The sequence below is a fragment of the Oncorhynchus keta genome, chromosome 19 (assembly GCF_023373465.1).
Source record: "Oncorhynchus keta strain PuntledgeMale-10-30-2019 chromosome 19, Oket_V2, whole genome shotgun sequence".
NCBI classification, from domain to species: Eukaryota; Metazoa; Chordata; class Actinopteri; order Salmoniformes; family Salmonidae; genus Oncorhynchus; species Oncorhynchus keta.
The window spans coordinates 35,795,410-35,818,285 of NC_068439.1; the positions used below are offsets into that span (position 1 = coordinate 35,795,410).

General features: G+C 42.6%; 1 protein-coding gene across 3 annotated transcripts in view; it reads left to right on the top strand.

Annotated features, from left to right (window-relative positions):
- Positions 1 to 22,876, top strand: part of LOC118398145 (semaphorin-6D-like) — a 139,250-nt gene that overhangs the window by 75,626 nt on the left and 40,748 nt on the right. For all 3 annotated transcript variants that reach the window (XM_035793206.2, XM_035793208.2, XM_035793207.2), the window contains 2 exons: positions 4,705 to 4,831; positions 22,154 to 22,374. In XM_035793206.2, the coding sequence (XP_035649099.1) occupies positions 22,239 to 22,374 (136 nt within the window). In that variant the 5' untranslated portion in view covers positions 4,705 to 4,831; positions 22,154 to 22,238. The remainder of the gene's footprint in view (positions 1 to 4,704; positions 4,832 to 22,153; positions 22,375 to 22,876) is intronic.

Consider the following 22,876-nt stretch of genomic DNA (forward strand, 5'->3'; position numbering starts at 1 on the left):
TGTTCCAGTCTTTCTTGCCCCCCTTCCTCACATCTCTCTATAAGTCAAGGGTTCTTAAACTGTTTCAGCCTAGGACCTAAATTAGAAATGTTGTGTTTTCCTGGGAGCCAAGGAAAATATGCAACTATACGTAAATGTCGGTACATTTCATTGCCCTTATGCCTAAAACAAATACAATCTAGAGAAAAACAAATAATAATGAAACTACATATTCATATAAATATATATTCATGTTTATTTTCCGCATTAAAAACACTCTTACATATCTCTCTAGGTTAGAACTGTGACTGTTAAAATACAATACATCCTTTTAATTCTGAACTGGAGTAAACTGATTGATCACATCACACAGATGTAGACCAGAAAACACACACAAACACAATCCTAATGAGAGGTGTGTGTCTGGTTGAGGTTTTCAACAAACATGTCTATTCTTGACTCTGTTTTTGACAGTGTAACACTGAGGTCATGCTCAGCCTTGAAGCTGTTTCTGTACTTGTTTTTTAAGTATGTCAGAGTTGAGAACCCTGACTCGCAGTATGTGGTGCCAAACTGGACCAGAACATATAACGTTACTGCTGTCAGGCAGGAGACCGCTTCCTGCTGTATATGAGCAACCCAGGACTGTGTGAGTGCGTTTGCCTCAAAAAGCATCTTGCCTCAATCAGTTGAATCCAGTTCAGAATAGAAATTTGTACTTGTATTTTAACAGCAACAGTTCCCCCCTAGACTAGTTTTCAACAATCATTTTTATAGTGAGATGTACAGTAGGCCTGATCATTTTTCATCTTCATCTATACTGTTAATAATGGTTGCACATCATTTACTAGCTAGCTTGCTTTGGTGAATGTTAGCTATTAGCTGTGTACAAGACCAGGGGATTGTTTGAAGAGAAACTCACATCTACTACTATGAGAGTTAGTTAGTACTCCCTTATTTCTGCTGATCATCACCTGTTATAAAATGACAACAATGCCTTGCTAGCTGACTTACTTTTCCACTGTGGAAGCACTGTTTCCTGAAGCACTGTTTCCTGAAGCATTCTGCCCTTTTCTGAAATAACTCCCTGGGTTTACCATCATGCTGTGGATGTTCGGTCAGGACATGTCATTTTATTAATTTGTTTGCTTTGAGAGAATCATTACTAACATTCACCACTTCCCCACACAAAACACTTTGTGGCTGCTCCTGTGTTAATTCTCAAAGTTTGTATGAAAGAGAGAGAAACTCATCCCCGTGTTTGTGTTTCATGACAATTGAGCTCAGTCAGAACTTGTGGCTAGCATGAGTCCATTTGATGACAGCGGTGAGTGATGGCGAGTGGGAATGTCAAGTCAGTGGCTGACAGCGCATCATCTGCTGCTCAACGACAGCGCTGCATCGTGTGTCGCGGAGTGATCTTCAAGAACACTGCAGAAAAAAAGATCCGGTGCATTGCAAAGTACACGGGCATTTCCCTCTCGCGCAGCTGGCAAACTGAGCAGAGACCGCTGCTAAACAGAGTGTAGATGCCCTTGGCCAAATCAATTCCAGTAATTCATGAAATATTATACATTTACTCTGACACGTCGCAACCCACCATTAACAGGTCCAAGTGGTTCGTGACCCATACTTTAAGAAAGGCTGCTTTAAGTCCATTGCTTATTTTTTTCTTATTTCCATTTTCTTTACCTCTGCATCAACCCATTTGCTGCCTGCTCATATTCTCGGCCTCTCTCCCGCTCTTCCTTTATTTATTGGTCTTTGTCTCAGCTCATGGAACAATCCAGATAGATTCACTCTAGGCATGTTGTCCATGAGAGGGGGATGTCACAGGCACACCCTTTTACACAATCCCACTCTCAGATTGCTGACCTATTGTAGAGGATTTTCTACTGCCTTGCCTAGAGTGAAACGGCCGGAAAAATCTCTCCATGACCCAAACGTTCCGTCTATGAGGACAGGCAGAATGTCTTTGGTATGGCCTGAGATATGACCAAGCAAGCTGCATTGATCTCTGTCTTAGCATGCCATTATTTTTCTCCCAAAGTCAAACCACTCTCAATAAATCTCCAAAATACATCAGTGGAGTAATTCATTGGGCAAACACATTAAGCCATTGAAAGCACAGCTCTGGACAACTGCCCGGCGATAGCCAAACAACCAATTCATCCAGTAATCAAACAACAAGACAGATACTGTAGACAACTTGTTTAAGCATGCATCAAACACTCAATTAAGATTTGACATGCTGTACTAAAAACCCATTGGCAGTGTAAAAAGATCATAAAGAGAACGCCATTATTGTTGGACAAGCGATCTAAAACAAAGGCACTTCTGAAATGAAAGGGCACCGGAACGAAGAAAGAGTGTGTACTTTGGGTGAAAGACTGATTGATAAAGAAATGGTAGATCAACAGAAAGGCAACAACTAGGTTCGGTGTGAAATAAAAAATAAAAAAATAAAAAATGGTATTACAAATCCTGACTCAGAGGAAGTCGAGCTGACGGACCGATTTGAGAATGGGAAAGGCAGCAAAGGGTGACTTGGGCAAAACGCCCAAACAATGGCAGGTCAAATCAGGATAAAACCTTCCAAAACATTGTTTTGTTGGAGAAAGCACAAGATAAAAAAAGCCAGTGACAGGATAATACAGCTGGACGCCAGATCATAACAATGGGGCCATTACAGGCCTGAGGGCTTAGAGCCTTTGGATCCGTCTCTTATTCGGCTTCCTATTGGCCTGGTGGTCTCTCTGGGTTGCCGTTGCTAGCAGGTTGCTACGGTAGCAGGTTTTCTCTGGACTCACCTCAGTGGTCATGTTTCCCTCTGGTAAAGTTAGATTAGAGAGCCTCAGCCAGTCTCCTGTGGGTCTTCGTTGTGTGTTTAACTCTTGAGCTCACGCTCGTTAGTCAAGTTCAATTATAATTGGACCAAGACTTCCTTTAAAAAATCTGATTAGTAAAGGTTATTCAACAAAAAAGTTCCCTTCCAGTAAAAAAGTTAGTACGTCAAATCCAGGGAATAGGCTACTTTTAACATGGATTGTTTTTTGTTTAAGAGGGTCATCTAATAGCTCAGTAAGCAATTATGTTATTCTAGTGATAGTTCTTTAGCTTTTTTGGAATTAAAATAGCTAAATTTGCTGACAACCAGATTGTGGCATCGTTTTATGATACAGATCTATTTACTTGAATGTCGTCAGTCAAACCTAATGCCACTGACCGCCATTCCCTACTAATAGTGGACCATGTTGAGGTCACCATTGAGGTTTTGACTGTCATCCACTCTTGGCTAGCTAGGGCTGTGCGATATGGCTAAAATATCATGTCACGGTATTCACCCCAAAAATGACTGTATTTTATGTTTTTAAAAGTACAAATTCTAAATTTGCTTTCTGAGTAGTCTGTGACCATACAGTGACAACACATACATTCTAAGTGATTTCAATGGGTCTTTGTCCATTCTGATTGTTTTATACTGTTCAATTCAACTTCAACCAAAAGTAATTTTCAGCCTTTTCTGCACTCACTTGAGATCATTTCCACACTGCCACGTAGGGCTGCACAGTATTGTCAAACAATCTAGGCCTTATTTTTAATCGAATGGTGCAATTTCAATTTGACTTGCGATTTAGAGAAAAACACTTTGGTGAACCATGGAATCATGGAAATTTAACTATTTTAATTATATAGTTAGAATATAATAGTGGGCACTTGAATACTGTGTTTGACATGACAACGAAGGAAAATGCCAGGGAGGAGTTATTGTGTCAGGGTAGGAACCAAAGTGTTGTCTGTCCTAGAGGACCTTAGAATCGTTGACTACATTGAATGTTCTCTCTTAGCTACTTCATGTAGCTTACATAGTCATGCTTCATGTACAGTATTCCTCTTTTTTATTTTGAAAATGCTGTTGCACCAACAACATGCTGATTTATGTCTACACCATCACTGGTATTATGAGTCTGTGTAGCAAATTATGTTTGCTCTGACATGTATTAGCTAGTTAGCCAGTGAGAGCGATTAGCATTAGTGGATAACAAGATTTAGGCCCAACTTGCTAAGAAAAGACAAACCAGCTGCTTTCAGATGTAAGAAACGCAAACTACCAGTGTAATTATAGAACGCTAGTGAATTTATATTAAGAAGCAAAGTGAAAACAGCATCGTTGTCATCAACGTTGTTGCATGTGCTGCACTGACCATGCAGACTGAACGCAAGTGTCTAGTGGTAGAGGAACAACAAATGCGCTCCTTGAGTGACAGGGGGCGGGGCTAGGTCTGTTGAAAGCGGCATGGCGAGAGAGAGAGAGCGGAGGGAGATGACTCAAGTAGCGAAGTAAAGTATAAAAATGTACATTAAACATGGTGCATCACATTTAATAAACCGAACATTCAAATATCGTTATTGAAGGTAAAAACCCAAACCAATCCGTGCATCAATACTGGTATATCGTAAAATACAGTATACCGCCCAGCCCTACTCTTGGCCTCCATTGCACCTCAAACAGATGGATTTGTTCATGTCTCCCGGCTATCTGTTTATCAGGATGTTTATATGCTACATTAGCAGGCCCTCTCACTCCCACTCTGTCTCCTTAACCACAATCGCAAACCCTGGATTGGACAGTCAAAGGGGTGAAGCGAAAACAAGATGGGGCTGTTTTGTTGTGTGTTTATAAAAGTCAACATTTCTGATTAAATGTTGTTCTTGTTATCACAGGACCTTTCTGAGGACCACTCTGCGGGGGTCCACCCCCACCTCCCTCTCTTCTTCCTGAACCATTGTGAACTTCGACGAGAGTGACTGATTGGACACTGCATCTGCCAGTCTCAGCTGATTCTAGACTGTGAGTATCAACTAGTTTCTCTCCTATTGCAGGACATGGTTAGATTTCACTTTGAGCACTTCTGTTCTCAGCCTAGCAATTTTGATTTCATAATGCACTTTATTCGATCAGCAAAGTCCCAAAGCCAAAGTATTGTAATCACTCTATACCAATGTCGATCACAACTGTGATGTAGTTACTGGCACAATATCTAAAGTGATAGTACTTGTATAAGCTCTGGAGACATGGTTAGCTAAGTCCATTGTGTGTGGCCCTAACGATATTACTCGGATCTCTCTCAAAGTTGGCACTAGGGCTGGGAATTGCCTAGGGACCTCACGATAGGATATTATCACAATACTTAGGGGCCAATACGATATGTATTGCGATTCTCATGATTCTATATGTATTGCGATTTGATACTGTGATTTTATTGCGATTCGATGTTCCAAACATATTGCTCACCATGTGTCTGCTGCGGAGGGAAAAGAGAGAGCCATGAGAAAACAAGTTTTTATCCGCCATGGGAAAAAAAGTGCTTAAAACAAATTGCCGCCATATTTAAAAAGAAGATGGAGAACAAGCTATGAAAGAAGAATATTGGGAGTTTTGGTGCAACCAACTAGCGCACAAATAATATTGACATTATTGTCAAAATGATACGATATATTGTAAAAAAAAAAAAAAATCCTGACATGTAACTATCGATTTTTTGCCCCACCATCACTAGTTTGCACACGCAAGGACATGGCTGCCCAATGACACAGGCACACATAGCAGCACGCTTCAACGTCAGCTCTACTACTCCATTACCCTCAACCTTCGTTAAGTCCGTTTGAGTGACTAGACGGCCTTGGTTAGCTAACAGGCTGTGGAGAGGTTCTTTTTGTGGACAGACGGGTCTCTTCGCGGCTCTTGTCCTCCTATCAGCCATGTTGGCAGAACCCTTTCTGTGGATTTGAATGAGACTGCTGCACTTATAGGTGTGCCGAGGTCAGCTTTGTACAGGGAAGGTCGCCGAGAGTAAAGGTGAAAATAGACACGGTAACACTCAACAGAGTCATGGGTAGTCCATTCAGCCCAGGTGTGGAGAAAGTGTTGACGAGTTGTCAGCCATTGTGCCATAGCAATTAATTTTAGTCAGTATTTGGATAGAATGTTGGCCCACCTGAATTTTCAGCTGTGCTGACGCTAAATCAGGCCACTGGAAAAGCACGTGAGATTATTCTCAAATGTAATTGCAGGGGTAGCCTTTCCTCACTAACAACCAGTTAAGTGGTTAACATAGGGTCAGTCTTAAATAGTGATGCACCGATATGGCACTTTTGGCCGATGCCGATATCCGATATTTTCCTTGCCAAAAAACCTGATACCGATAACTGATATTTAAAATTTTAGCGGCCTTTTAAGCTACTAGTACAGTTAAATAATTAACACACACACACGGACGCAGCTGTCTAAAGCACTGCATCTCAGTGCAAGGGGCGACACTATAGTCCCTGGTTATAATCCAGGCTTTACCACATCCGGCCGTGATTGGGAGTCCCATAGGACGGCGTGCAATTGGCCCAGCGTCGTACGGGTTGTAAATAAGTTAAATAAAGGTTACACACACACACACACACACACACACACACACACACACACACACACACACACACACACACACACACACACACCACACTGACCAAAAAGTTATTTTATTGGCATTGGCGTTTGTCCCCATTACCAGTACATACATTACCAACATAATCCAAACCTATTTCTTTCACTTACTTGCTGTGCTGTTGCGTTGTTCATTTGTTCAGTCGTTTCATTCTCAACCAGGATTTCTATGGAACGCCGTTTTGGTCTTTGCATGTCAAAAAAGATACACGTCAAATAACACTATTTGTCATGTCAAATAAGCTTGTTGACCAATCAGGACCTGAATATGACTGCACGTCACATAATAATTTAACTTTAAATTAGACATCGGGCCGATACCAATGTTGGCATTTTTATCTAATATCAGCCAATTCCGATATGTTCACCGATATATCGTGCATCCCTAGTTTTAAATCATTTGATAAATGGGACATACCTTAAGCCAAAAGGGAGGACATTGAAATTATACTGACCCTGTGTAAGAATGTCCACTTTGTACGTTCTGAATATTGTATTTGTTTGATTATGGGGTTTACACCTGTCCTCTACAAGGTTTTCAATCAGCTAAACCCTTGTCTTGTGACGAATGGATACTTTTGTAACTATGAATGTTTTCTTGCACCACTGCCCCAGACACAGTTGGCTACCGGACATTTTAAAAACGGCAACAACAAAAACATTACGTGCATTATCTAGCTAGCTCGTAATTAACAATATATTACAATATTGTATAAGTGTTAAATAGCTAGCGTTAGCTCGTTAATTTGTAAAGAAGAACATGGTCAACTTAGCTAACGTTAACGTAGTTAGCTATGTTGGCTATAATGTCGTTACACGTTAGCTAGCTAACGTAGCTACTGTACATAACTTACCAGTCATATAGTCCCTCTACCACCTCCTCTACTATCATGGACAACACCTTCTACTCCAGCTGGTTCACATGAATGGTTTCTCAGTTCCCTTCTTAGCTGCCGACTTAATGTCGGACCACTATTTTTTACGGTGGAGTCACTGTCCCTTTCCATACCCCCGACGTCAAAGACAGATTCTGCCATCCTCTCTTTTTGGTCACTGCAGTGACAGCAATCTTTTTCCTGGTTGCTATTTCCTCCACCATCTCTTCAAGCTCTTGTTTGCTGAAGTTTATATTGCGCTTTCCTTGGTAATCCATTTTTGTTTTTGATATAGCTAGTCTGATGGCTAAAAAAATCAAATCTTGAGACATAAAGCAGATAAATAAATGTAATAAAATGTAAATATCAACACTTTATTATAGTGGGCCAAATCCTATCTTCTCTGTCAAAAATACTTATTTGATGACATTGGTTTCAAGCATGTCATTAATGTCAATGCCACATAAGAAGATATTTCCAAAGTTCTTAGGAAAGATATTTATGAAGTTCCTAAGAAAACAATGAATTCCTAAGAACATTTTGAGGAATTGCACTTACTATCTTATAAACTTCTTATTTTTTTTCCTTAATAATGTTTTGTGAATCCTGCCCGTGGTAAGCAGAGCTAACGCAAAATAGCAATGAGAAAAAGAGGAGGATGACTTAGTGGAAAAGGCTGAAGGAGAAGAAGAACGAGACTATACAATAGTATAGCAATAAAGGAGAAGAGAGCAGTCACGTTTTGGCTTCCGATGCAGGTGGCAAGATGACATCTCTGGTGATAACAGGCACTTAGCTCTCACACTCTAGCACCTGGAGCACTCCCATTATGCACTTCTACGTTGGCACAGAACAGCACTGGAGGTCAAAGTATCGATTCCCCAACAGCCGGCTGTCCAGGGAGAGAGTAACCACAGAAACCCAGTTCTGGGTTGTCCTCATCACGGGGCATGACACAACCTTTTTCTCAAAGTGACGCAGAAGGGGGACTGAGGCTCTCAACCACACTAACACACACCATGCATACATACACACAGAAATGCATACATCCCCTCGCTCTGACACAAACACACACTGACACACACCAATCACTTGAAATCTTGCTAAAGTCTGACAGGGCTAGTTGTTAGGTGGCATCTCCACCAGGGAGCAGAGCCCAGAAAGAAAAGCACTTCTGTGATTCAAAGCCCTCTTGCTCGGTAATCACTCCCATGTCTCACTGTTGCCTTCAGCTCCCCCCAATTATCGCTGCGTCAGCCGGTCCAGCCGAGTGTTAGGGACACTAAAGACTGGTCTATTTTTAGAACAAATGGGGCCACAGCTTCTGTCCCTATCTGCTCACAGACACACGCTGACAAACTGTGAAAGGAGACTGATGAATGCGGAAAGTTATAGGAAAATGGAGCAATCTATGGGCTCACACAAACACACACTTGCTATACACAAAGAGATACACACACGCTTTCTCACAAACGGTAAGGCTCAGAGACGTGCACTTTCAGGAAGGTTGCAGAATCAGTTGGGTGTCGGTCGTTTCAAGAGAATGAGGACGGTCAATCCTTTCTACCCATCTATGATAGCTCTACTATCACAGACAGTGTTTTATGGACTCGTGGTTAGAGGCTTGGCTGAGTACAGAAAGACAATGTCATCCTTTGTTGACAGAGTTAATATGCCCTAGATGAGACTGGTACAGTAGCTGGCTGCTCTGAGGAGGATCAATGTGTTTGGAACTGTCCTGGGATCAGAAGCCAGGGTTGTATAACATAACATTGCATGACATGCGTGGTGTTATAGGCTGTTCTGAGTACAAAGGCATCAAACGAAGTGGACCAAAGCAGCAGGCTCTAGGTCAAAATGAGAGGGGAGAAAGCAAAGTGACATGGGGAGAAGAAAGAAAAACAACAGAAGCACAGCCAAAAAGACTGGCGATTTGAGTTCAAGAGACATTGAGGAATGATCCGAATTTGAAAGAAGGATAATTGAAGAGAGAGAAGCAGAAGAAATAGCATTGAGAGAGAGAGAGAGAGAGAGGGGGGGGGGAGGTAGAAAAATGTCAGAGAATCCGAAAGTGGAAAAAAAAGAGGATGGGGGACCTGCTTTTCATCTCTCCCTGATGAGTGAGGGGCTATTTTTAAAACCCTTCATCTGTCTAATCATTCCTCGGAGTTCTGCCGTTCATCTTTCGCCTCGTGTCTTTAGCGACCATCACTCGTTGTTCGCCATCCTCGTTTCCATTGAGTTTCTCTCTCTTTCAAACAGTTTACTGACAGTCTCTTGCCCTCCCCTTTTTTATGTTTTCTCTCTGACAAGCGAAGAGGGGAACGACTGATGCGATGCAAAACGAGGTCCCCCGTTTATTTCCAAAATGAAATTATTTCTCTCTTCCCCAAACAAAGTTCATAAAATAATCATGAAATGATATCTGAATCATAGTGACTTGGTCATTTCTTGGGCCCTGCTCTCGCACTCTGCTCTTACATTTGCATGAAAGACACTTTAGAGTGTCTTTAGTGCGCCAAGGACATGGACGTTGATTAAGGAAGCTCCACGCATCTCTCTGATTAAGAGGGGTTGGGTTAAATGCGGAAGAAACATTTTGGTTGAATGCATTCCGTTGTGTAACTGACTAGGTATCCCCCTTTCCCTTCTAACTTGGCCCTCTTGAGGGCAACTGGCTTCAAATATTTAATTCATAGAATGTCAAACCCCCCCTCGCCTCCTTCCTCCAGGCAACGTTGGCTCTTTCTTTCTTTCCGCTAGCTATTTGTCTGATGCAGCCCTCCCTGGTCCCCAAAGTGGTTCTGCTTGGCGACTTTGGAGTCGCCTGTGGAAATTCCACAGATGTCAGCCAAGAGAGAAGAGAAGGGCAGAAATAGAGTTCAGGAGGGGCAACGGAATGAGACGCTAAGACCATAAATTGTGTTTCCAAGAGAGGCCCGATAACAGAGGGCTAATGTTACCACGCCACCTCCCCTCTCACTGTACCCTATTGCCCAAAAGGCTACACCCTCCGGTGCCGAAGAAATATGAATGGGAGTCAATGACTGATATGAATGGCATTGTGTTGGACACAGGTGGACGTGCGCGTGCACACACAAACACATACGCTTGCACACAGACACACATACGCATGCACTCAGAAAACACACACACAGCCAATGGATCCCCCACCCTTCATGAGCGATGCCTCTGCAGCTCTCTACTGCACACAGAGTAATGAGATCTTCGGGCCTGTGGAGCTCAGTGCATTTATCACATGCTCACACTTAATGGTCCCTCTGCCACGGCTTTAACGCCACGCCTGCTAGCCGCCTGCTACAAACAGGACTGTTTATCTCCACCGTCTCTCTGCAGCTGTGTGTATGTGTGTGGTTGGGAGTGTACTGTCTTCATTGTTGATGATCACTCTCTCTCTTTCTCATGTGGTCTCTCTCCAATGCACTCCTCTTTCTTTCTATCCTGATGTCATCCATCTCTATCTCTCCATCCCTCCTTTCTCTCCCATTTTCCTCTCTGTGTCTCTTTTCTAGGAGAGAAGGTTCTTTTGGTGTTTGTCCTTCAGCGTGACACCAAACACACGCAGTGAAAGATGGCTGCTGGATTAGCTGTCATGATGAAAGCTTATCCCAGTTTTTCTCTCACGGTCCAGTGCCGTGTTTCAAGGCGCTCTCTATTTTAGAGTGAACACATTATTTCCCTCTCTCTTTCTCTCTTTTTCCTTCTCACACACACTTTCTTTCAAATTCAAATAATTTTATTTGCATGAGAAACATTGCATAAATATTGCAATGTATACAATATTTAAAAAAATAAAGTAAACACTTTCTCTCTCTGTGAAGGACTTTTAAGAGCAAGCATTCACAGAAAAAGTGCATTGCTTTGTTGTATATCAAGACAACTGAACTGATATGATTTGTGTTGTCTGTAGTCTCTACCAAATTCAAATCCATTTTAGGCCTATTGAGCCAGAGGAATGATCTTGCATTTTTTAATCAGGTTTAACTCTGATCAGCCCTTTTTACCTGGTTTTCCTCTTACCTAGAGACCATTCATGATAAACAGTCTTATGCGTTTCGGGTTAACAACACGCCTTGCCAGTTGGTGCCCTGTAAAGTCTGTAAGATGCCATAACAATGTAAGAGCAGACACAATGATGAAGTATTTCATCACAGCGGAGAGCGCTGGGAAGCGAGCAGGCGAGGCCGTTGCATTTTACGCTGCCGAGCGACCGTATTCAAAATGGAGGGCTTAAGAAGTGCACAGATAAATCCCCATTGATTCATAACGTGAATTTGCATAGACTGCGGTAAAATGGAAAAGCACTCGTACAAAGCGATCATTCTATTGTGTCAGGAGGATATCGGGAAGTGGGGAGCTCTGCTTTGTACCTAACCCTCTCCTTTCTGCTTTACCTCTTTATCCTGGAGGAAAGGTAGTGCAGTCTGTACAGATGTTTAATGGCGCCTTTGAGATTCTCCAAAGCCTCTTTGTGAAAGTACATTACTACAGACTCAGCCATGGCTGGTCATTGATTCCTCCACCCTTCCCCCTCCCCAAACATTCTGTTAGATCAGTGGTCAGGCCATTTCTCTATTTTAATGTGAGGCAAAAGTGATTATCCATCTTTTGAAACAAAACGTGTTTTATGGGTTTCCCTGTTTCATCTCGTGTTTTACTAGATTTGGTTTCAAGGCTATTTATTTCTACTTCTATGAAATAACAGGCAAATACCTCTGTTGCTGAGCACAATAGCCTTGCGTTGTTAAGTGTGAAACACCACACAAGCATGGCTGAGAAAGAGAAACTGAGAAAATTTGCATTTATAATCGCTCAGTGTTTGCTCGAGCTTTAAGTGTTTATGGAAGAAAAAAAAAGGATAACACAAGAGAGCGACAGAATGAGAGAAACAGACCCGTTGAGAAAAACAAAGAAAGAGAAAGCGAGACCCGGGGAGAAAAACAAAACACGCGCACAAGACAAAACACAGACATCACATTATCCTAAAATGATCCTGTCTGGACCTGGCGGTTTCAGGTGTGCATGGTGGAGCTGACGCTGTGATGCTCAGAGGAAAACGCTAGCGCTCATCTTTTTAAAGGGCCTCCTAATGATCCCTGAAGGCTGCCTGGCTGAGTACTGGCCCTCTGTGGGGAGGAAATGGAGGAATTAGCACAAAAGGAGACGCCGCCCACCAAAGCCGCTGACCACTGGGATATTCCCAGGTCGTGCCAGGGTTCCGTGACAGATCTCGTTTCTGCCGCCAAAGCAGATACTTGGATTTTGGCAGGTGGGTGGCGACTGGCTAGGAGTAGATTGGCAGCTGACTTGCTTAGCGAAGGGGATAGCCATGTCCTACAGATCATCAGAAACCGGGAAAGAGCAGAGCAAGGCACACACACACACACATGGAAATTACACACACATGGAGCTGAACACTGACATGTAACACACACACACACAGATAGCGGCCCCTTGCATAAATTCACACACAAAAACTGACCTATAGCAGTAGATAGGTACTTCAAGCTTCATTAATGAAAGGTTACTCAAGTTCAACACAAGCAATGGTCAATACCATCTAATCAGTATTCCTGTCGAAAAAATACTTTTTGTTTTGCATAGAACACGCAGCAATTGATTTGTGCTACGGACAACATTGATGTCTCCAAGCACAAACAACTTTCTCGGAAGCAGAAACGTATGTAATACCATCAGTTATTTTAATGACCACTCATAATGCAACTGTGTGCATTTAGATGACAACACAGGGCACGTGTACTGCCTTTGTTTAATTTTCAGGCTCAGGTTCATTAAACCCATCTTTAAATGTACCCGTGCAGTTTAGAAATGTTAAACATGATGTTTATATGCCTGGTTCTTGGATATTTCAGTCAATGTATCAATGACACACTTTATTTTGGTGCACTTAGGGTTTGGTTTACAGGTCCCAGTACAGTTGCAAAAGTGTATTTGAATGATTGCCAAGCTTCTCACACACTTGCTGCTTTGCTGTGTGCATGTTTGATAAGCCCTGAGTGTAATATGTTAATGCTTGCTGAAGATTTTCCACTGATATTCTCAACCTTTTACAGGACATTACGTTAATTTAGCGAAATGCTTTCACACGTCCGCACACACAGGACTAGATAAGCTAATTACATATCTTTGGGAACAGACTAAAACTCCTCTTCATACTTCGTAAGAGGCTGTTGCTATCAGCACCATTCCAATGCTATCCTTCCTATCCCTTCATTTATGTCTCTGCCAGTTGAGATCTGACCGTTCCAAAGCTAATTTGCGTTTTGCTCGGGTAGAGTCTTGTCAACACACCCCCGTCTCTGCTAATCTGTGAGCCACGGTGTCTGCCAGGGTCCCGTAAAGTTCACTCATGTTAGCAGCCACCAGCACCATTAGGGGCCCACCACAGCTTTTCACAGAACCTTTAGGCTGTTGAAAGATTTCCTTGGACTTTCTGCCACGGGTAACTAAGGGCAAGAGAAATACACCAGACGGTATTAGAGGATTATGTTGTTTTGTCACATGACACTGAGATTCTGTCTTTCTGCTGGAACCGTTTCAGGGAACAGAACAGAAAACCGTAAAAAAACGAAATTGTTTGATGAACAGAATCAGAACCCAGAGTGATCTGTACTGTTACGGAACAGAACCCTTATTTTAAAATCAGTTGAACCTGTTAATAATATTCCGGGCATTTTTTTTCAGTCACACAAAATACGCAACAAAGTGCCTATGCAAAGCCCTCACTCTCACTCAGAAATCTATTCCAGTGTAGGGAGAGATTTTTAATTGGAGAAGAATGGATTCACTTTTTCAATGCTAATTAAAGGATACTATAGTTATCACGCTTGACATTGGATTTGTTAACTACAAAAAGGCAAGACATATTTTTAATTCTGTTGCCGCTCTGCACACACAAGCTTGTTATCGTTAGTCTAATGTTAAGCCAACTCTCGGAAATAGAAAGACATTCAAAGCTTGTCCATAGAAGCCGCTCCTCCGTAGGTATAATATTGTTGGCCTAATTTAGGTAATGCATGTCATAACAAGATGCACAATGCTTCAATCCAAGCCTCCTTATTCACCCTCTCTTGCTCTCTCCCCACCCGCAAAATTTCAGTCACATCTCGCGCCGTACACTTATCTGTCCATCACGCATATAAACAACTAGGCTATAGCTTGTGTCTATCCACACTGATTCGCGAGTAAATGTAATGTTAAGCTTGATGTAAAAAGAAAGATTTGAGGTTTAAAAAACAGAAAGGAACTATGTAAATAAAATGTTCATTTTTTGGAGTTTGGGCCTGTTCAGAACTTTATTTTGTGGGTCGGAACTGTGGAACTAAAAAAAAATTAAGCTTCTGTTCAGAACAAAACTATTTGGAAAATCATTTTGCTTCCAACCCCTGCTCTCGATTGACCGTACGTACAGTTGAAGTCAGAAGTTTAACATACACTTAGCTTGGAGTCATTAAAACTTGTTTTTCAACCACTCCACAAATGTCTTGTTAACAAACTATAGTTTTGGCAAGTCAGTTAGGACATCTACTTTGTGCATGACACAAGTTATTTTTTCAACAATTGTTTACAGACAGATTATTTCACTGTATCACAATTCCAGTAGGTCAGAAGTTTACATACACTAAGTTGACTGTGCCTTTAAACAGCTTGGAAAATTCGAGAAAATTATGTCATGGCTTTAGATGCTTCTGCTAGGCTAATTGACATCATTTGAGTCAATTGGAGTTGTACCTGTGGATGTATTTCAAGGCCTACCTTCAAACTCAGTGCCCCTTTGCTTGACATCATGGGAAAATCGCAAGAAATCAGCCAAGACCTCAGAAAAAAATTGTAGACCTCCACAAGTCTGGTTCATCCTTGGGAGCAATTTCCAAACGCCTGAAGGTACCACGCTCATCTGCACAAACAATAGTACGCAAGTATAAACACCATGGGACCACGCAGCTGTCATACCACTCAGGAAGGAGACGCGTTCTGTCTCCTAGAGATGAGCGTACTTTGGTGCGAAAAGTGCAATCCCAGAACAACAGCAAAGGACCTTGTGGAGATGCTGGAGAAACAGGTACAAAAGCATCTATATCCACAGTAAAACGAGTCCTATATCGACATAACCTGAAAGGCCGCTCATCAAGGAAGAAGCCACTGCTCCAAAACCACTATTAAAAAAAACAGACTACAGTTTGCAACTGCACATGGGGACAAAGATCGTACTTTTGGGAGAAATGTCCTCTGGTCTGATGAAACAAAAAATAGAACTGTTTGGCCATAATGACCATCATTATGTTTGGAGGAAAAAAGGGGAAGCTTGCAATCCGAAGAACACCATCCCAACCGTGAAGCACGGGGGTGGCAGCATCATGTTGTGGGGGTGCTTTACTGCAGGAGGGACTGGTGCACTTCACAAAATAGATGGCATCATGAGGAGGGAAAATTATGTGGATATATTGACGCAACATCTCAAGACATCAGTTAAAGCTTGGTCACAAATGGGTCTTCCAAATGGACAATGACCATAAGCATACTTCCTTTACATGTTGTGGTAAAATGGCTTAAGGACAACAATGTCAAGGTATTGGAGTGGCCATCCAAAGCCCTGGCCTCTATCCTATAGAAAATTTGTGGGCAGAACTGAAAAAACGCGCGAGCAAGGAGGCTTACAAACCTGACTCAGTTACACCAGCTCTGTCAGGAGGCTGGGATGCTTGTGGAAGGCTACCCGAAACGTTTGACCCAAGTTAAACAATATAAAGGCAATGCTACCAAATACTAATTGAGTGTATGTAAACTTCTAACCCACTGGGAATGTGATGAAATAAATAAAAGCTGAAATAAATCATTCTCTCTACTATTATTCTGACGTTTCACATTCTTAAAATAAAGTGTGGATCCTAACTGATCTAAGACAGGGAATTTTTACTAGGATTAAATGTCAGGAATTGTGAAAAACTTGAGTTTAAATGTATTTGGCTAAAGGTGTATGTAAACTTCCAACTTCAACTGTATAAGCTAGGCTTGGGCGACATGCTTTGTGACTGGAAGATCAGGAGCATTTAGGCCTCGGTAGCATTAAAATAAGTCACGACATTAGGTGCCAATTGAAGGTCAATGATTACGTTAAGCCTCAAGGTGGTCTTTCCAACCAGTGATGGTGACAGGTATTCTGTTTACACTTTATAGTACCCTCAAGCTGTCCCTCTCCCATTTAAGATTATATGCTTAAGCCCTGATCACCACAAATCAGATTTAAGAGCATGTAGCTTTTCCCCAAGGTCTTTAAGCTAATAGAGTGGCAAAGCCCCCAATTCTCCTTCCTTTGCTCCTGCATTGTAAAAACCTTTCACCCTCTCAATTCACTACAACCCAGAGGTCCCAGAAATTGAATTACAAATGTTTTTTCAAGCCCGCCTGAATCTATTCAAGCAGTGAAGAGTTAGTCTTGGTGTTGTGCTTACAGAACTTCATTTTCCACCATAATTTGCAAATAAATTCATTAAAAATCCTACAATGTGATTTTCTGGATTTTTTTCCTCATTTTGACTGTCATAGTTGAAGTATACCTATGATGAAAATTACAGGCCTCTCTCATCTTTTTAATTGGGAGAACTTGCACAATTGGTGACTGACTAAAAACTTTTTTGCCCCACTGTAGATAGCATTGCATGTCCTGAGGCGCTGTGTTTACGCTAGCTTAGATATGTGGGGTGTTCGAGAGTTTTGTAGAGATGGCATAGAAAAACTGCAAATGACGAGTGAATAACAGTGACGTAAGTACATGTGAATGAACATTTGCTGTCAAAGCAGGGAGTAATCTAATGCTATGGAATGACACACACCCACCGTTGGCAAGCTCGTCAAATAGGAAGACAGCCTGAACCGAACCAAGTTTGTCTTTGTTTTTGCCGGATGCGGATCTCAAATTTGTCTCTTCCCCTCTCTAACTAACTAACAAACTCACAAATGCCCTGACTCCTTGATGTAGCGTGATGCCCTCCCCTACTATAATTTTTGCCTTTGACTTCAAACCAGGTGTTACCCTCAGCCTTTGCAGGAATATGGGTCGCAAATGAGAGGAAATGAAGCAATTCCCTAAACTCTAAAGTCTCTAGATCTAATAACAAACATGAGGGCATCGACCCGTGTTGTGGTCTGTATATTGGAGACTATTTGTCTGTGTGTCATTGTAACCCCTTCTAACCAAGGCACCGTTTTAGTCTGCGGGAAACGATCCCCGATTCCATCGTTTTTTTTCACAGAGCAGAGAGTACAGTAAAAAAAGACTGAAAACAAGTTGGACTGGTCCCTCGAAAGAAATTACACACTGTTTGAGGAGCCACATTCCCATGCATTGACAAACCAAAAGTGCAGGGGAGGTTTTGGGACTATGATGTACATAACAGAGATGTGTTTAGGTAATTGTGAAGCTGGTTGATGCGTGCGGAGTGATTTTCATGGACCATAATCAGTCTCAGCTTAAGTGGGGTTTTCCGATTGCTCCAAAACCCCTGGTGTGCGCCAGTGACCGCAGTGAGAGGGTTGAGAAGTTGAGTGGTAGGGTGACTGACACCCATGCCTCTTGTGGAATGTTTTGTGGAGAGCCATATCTCCTCTTCCTTTTTAAAGCCTGCATATCCTTCCAGGATTTTGCTTCATAGTTCATTCCTGCAGTTGGTCCCCTTTTCCACATAGGGAAGCTAACTTTTTGCTTGAACAGAATAACCTCTAGTTACACTCTCCTCCATATGCATTTGGACAATGAAGCAAAACATTTAACTTTATACTCCAGCATTTTTGATTTGAGATCAAATGTTTCGGGCCTCCCGAGTGGCGCAGTGGTCTAAGGCACTGCATCTCAGTGCTAGCTGTGCTACTACAGATTCTGGGTTCGAGTCCAGGCTCTGTCGTAGCCGGCCGCGACCGGTAGACCCATGGGACGGCGCACAATTGGCCCGGCGTCATCCTGGTTAGGGGAGGGTTTGCCCGGCAGGGATGTCGTTGTCCCATCACGGACTACCGACTCCTGTGGCGGGCCAGGCGCAGTGCATGCTGACATGGGCGCCAGGTGCACAGTGTTTCCTCCGACATATTGGTGCGGCTGGCTTCGGGGTTAAGTGGGCATTGTGTCAAGAAACAGTGCGGCTTGGTTGATTTATGGATCAGAGGATGCACGGCTCTTGACCTTCGCCTCTCCCGAGTCCGTAGGAGAGTTGCAGCGATGAGACAAGACTGTAACTACCAATTGGATACCACGACATTGGGGAGAAAAAAGGGTAAAAGTACAAAAAAAAACTAAATCTATAAAAAAAAATGTTTCATGCGAGGCAACGGTACAGAATGTCACCTTTTATTTGAGGGTATTTTCATACATATCTGTTTTACTGTTTAGGAATGAAAGCACTTTATGTACGCTACATGGCCAAAAGTATCTCATCTATCACATCTCATTCCTAAATCATGGCATTAATATGTAGTTGGTCCCCCTTTGCTGCTATAACAGCCTCCACTCTTTTGGGAAGGCTTTCCACTAGATGTTGGAACATTGCTACGGAGACTTGATTCCATTCAGCCACGAGCATTTGTGAGGTCGGGCACTGAGTTTGGGTGATTAAGCCTAGCTCGCAGTTGGCATTCCAATTCATCCAAAAGGTGTTCGATGGGGTTGAGGTCAGGTCTCTGTGCAGGCCAAGTTCTTCCATACCGATCTCGACAAACCATTTCTGTATGGACCTCGCTTTGTCCACGGGGGCATTGTCATGCTGAAACAGGAAAGGGCCTTCCCCAAACTGTTGCCACAAAGTTGGAAGCACAGAATCGTTTAGAATGTAATTTTATGCTGTAGGGTTAAGATTTCCCTTCACTGGAACTAAGGGGCCTAACCTGAACCATGAAAAACAGCCCCAGACCATTAGTCCTCCTCCACCAAACTCTACAGTTGACAGTATACATTGGGGCAGATAGCGTTCTCCTGTCATCCACCAAAGCCAGATTCGTCTGCCGGACTTCCAGATGGTGAAGCGTGATTCATTACTCCAGAGAATGCGTTTCCACAGATCCAGAGCCAAATGTCGGCAAGCTTTACACTTGGCATTGCACATGGTGATTTTAGGCTTGTATGCGGCTACTCGGACATGGAAACCCATTTCATGAAGTTCCCAACAAACAGTTCTTGTGCTGACGTTGCTTCCAAAGGCAATTTGGAACTCGGTGGTAAGTGTTGCAACCGAGGACAGACAATTTTTACGAGTTTCAGCACTCAGCAGTCTGGTTCTGTGAGCTTGTGTGGCATCCTATGACGGTGCCACGTTGAAAGTCACTGAGCTCTTCAGTAAGGCCATTGTACTGTCAATGCTTGTCTATGGAGATTGCACACTTGTCAGCAACGGGTGTGGCTGAAATAGCCAAATCCACAATTTGAAGGTGTCCACATACACCATATATACAAAAGTATCTAGTATTTAAACAAATTTACTTAGTGTATTAAAGTAGTCAATACTGTAGTATTTGTTCCCATATTTGTAGAGTTTGTAGAGTCACAAAGTTTATTTAGTCAGGAATATGGACCAAATACTAAACTTTTGATTGTTAATCTCTGGTGACAGGTCTTTATACATTTAGAACACTTAGCATAGCAAACAGAAGCAAACCGCTTAAATCAATCCAAGATGGCTTCAGCCGTCTCCTGTTGCGGCTTCATACAATACTTCTGATCTCTTGCAATATCTCCCCACAGTTGTGACTGCCACAACCCAGGCAGGCGCCACCACAATAGAGAACCAGTTGAAGAGCTAGAGTGAGTTTTTGTCTCAGGGGTCTATGTCTCCCAGCTGGGAGCTCTTAGCAGTGCTGTAGCAACCACTCTATTGGAGAAAATGGGAATGCATGTTCTCACTTTTAGCTCCTCAAGTCGCTTGCGAGGTCAGCTGAAGGTGGACTGAAATCAGCTGGGCCTTAGCTCACACAGTCATACTATATATTTTTTTATTTAACCTTTATTTAACTAGGCAAGTCAGTTAAGAACAAATTCTTGTTTACAATGACGGCCTAACCCGGCCAAACCCTCCCCTAACCCGGCCAAACCCTCCCCTAACCCGGACTACGCTGGGCCAGTTGTGCGCCGCACAATGGGACTCCCTATCACGGCCGGTTGTGATATAGCCCAGGATCTAACCAGGGTCTGTAGTGACGCCTCTAGCACTGAGATGCAGAGCCTTAGACTGCTGCACCACTCAGGAGCCCTATATGACCTTGGCTTACCCAGAAAAAATATACAACCATTGTTTCTTTTGTTTTATGATATTGGTCTGGAAAACAACATTGCAGTTACTACAGTACCTGTGATGTATCGTACTGATTATGTTAGTCAGGGGGGGGGAAGTTTTGAACACTTCCCCTCTTTGTGTAATGTGATCACAAAAATTACCTCAGACTTACTTTCCCAAACATCGATTGAATGACAACTCCGGTTGCCTCATCATCCATTACTTTCTCTACAGTCTGACAGTAGTGAAGCAGTAGGTATTTAGTGTCTGAGTGGGTGTAATCCTTTAGAGTAGAGAGGCTACTGCGAGCCACGCTGTAAACACGACTAGACGCTAATCGTTATAATTTATAGCGGGGGGCCATGACTGGCTGACCTCGCGGCTAAGCACAACACCTGCTCGGAATCTAAACGAGAATGGCGTAGGCTAATTGATATTGATGGCGAGTGCTCCTGTTGTTTGTTGACTTTGGGAGGGTATGTAGTTAGCGCGGCATGCTAACGTCCAATCTCTAGTGTGTGTAGAGTCAGGCCTAATTTAAGGATTCATTTCCTCTTGCTAGCAGCATTCCTCCCAGTATTCCTCATGAAAGAGTCAGAGAATCAGGATTTTACCCAAGTATGTTACCCTAGTAATTGTAAAACATGTATATCTTGCTCTGTGCAATCTACTTGGTTTTTAATGTGGGACTGATTCATTAAAAATGTAGATGAATGCATCTCTATGGTCCATTGGACTGATGTGTACTGTATCTCCGACAGAATGACCTTTCCCACAATTACTCTGGTTGTGTGTCTTAGCATGTTAGCACTCTAAGAGGCAGATGTTGACATTAGCAGCCGTTAAGACCATCTGGGTTCCAGCCTGAACTGTTCGTTCCTCATTGATATTGTTTTGACGAAAGCAGACAGCCTGAAGTTGATCGTTAATATTTCCGACTAAACAGCCTGGTGTCAGTCTGACCTTGGAAATGTATTTATTTTACTTATTAGTGTTAACATTTTGATTAGTTTGACGAGTTCTGGACTGCTGCCGGTGTCATGAGTTTATAGACCAGAACATATACACAATCACATAAATCAATTGTCCTGTGAGATATATTTTTGTGCATTACTTTCCAAATTGCAATGATGAATCCATTTTGTTTTGCTCCCAGATCTGAGCTCCTGTGTTACCTTTAAATGCCATTACGCTATGATGAATCATAATGGCAGCTTTTTGCTTCGATAATGTACGCTAAAAATGCATCTTTTGTCCTGAAATTGTATCATTCAAATAATAGACTTCGATTCCTCAGTCGATGAATATGTGAAAACCACTAGCCCTTTGAGAAAATGTCCCAAGTTGAGCAATTACATATTTGACAGAACATTTACATATCTGCAGTATGAGATATGAAATGGGTTTTCATCATGTAGAGTCAAGCAACATGTGTTTGTATTCTGACCCCTTTTCATTTGACTGAACTGAATTCCTCTCTTCTCCTTCAATCTAACCTTCCACAGACAGGGCCCCCGTGGATCTGAGCCACACACCATGACTTGCTGAAGCCCCACTTGCTGCTAACCACCCCCCTTCTCCTCATTGAAGATGGTCCCTCCGGAACAGACGAGGTGGCGCCTCCTGCTGGCAGCCCTCACACTCACTTCCTGTCTACTGTCCACCTCAGCCACAGCCCCTCCCTTCCCAAAAGACCTGGAGCCAATCAACGTTGTCCGATGGGAGCGTGAGTAGACCCACCAGCCCCCTGATTGGCTTAAAATGATTTTAAAGGCCAAGTGGTGCCATGTTGCATATTTTTCCTCAGTGATATAAGGGGATTCATTTAGTAGCACGAGACTGGTAGTTAGAGTGCATTAATATGATGTGACATATAGATCTACCACTTGAGTTAGGTGAGGAAGACTGCTGTGGTATTTGTCTCCAGCAGCACGCAAGGAAACAGATTTCCTATTTGCGTTGCCTAAGGCTGGCTCAGAGCCCTAATGCTACCTTGTTAAAACATTGATGGACCAAAGTCAGTCTGTAGATTTGGCCTGCACAGGAGATGAGTGTGGATGAACGGTCTTGTGCAAATTAAACCCCAAATAAGATTACGAACAGAGATGTACACTCAAAATGGCCATCGTTGATTTTTGAGTGGGTGTTGGGCATTGTTTTCCTAAAGTACTCCACTATATGTGGGTCTATCGGCTGCAGGAGGTATGGTTTACATGATAGTTAATGAG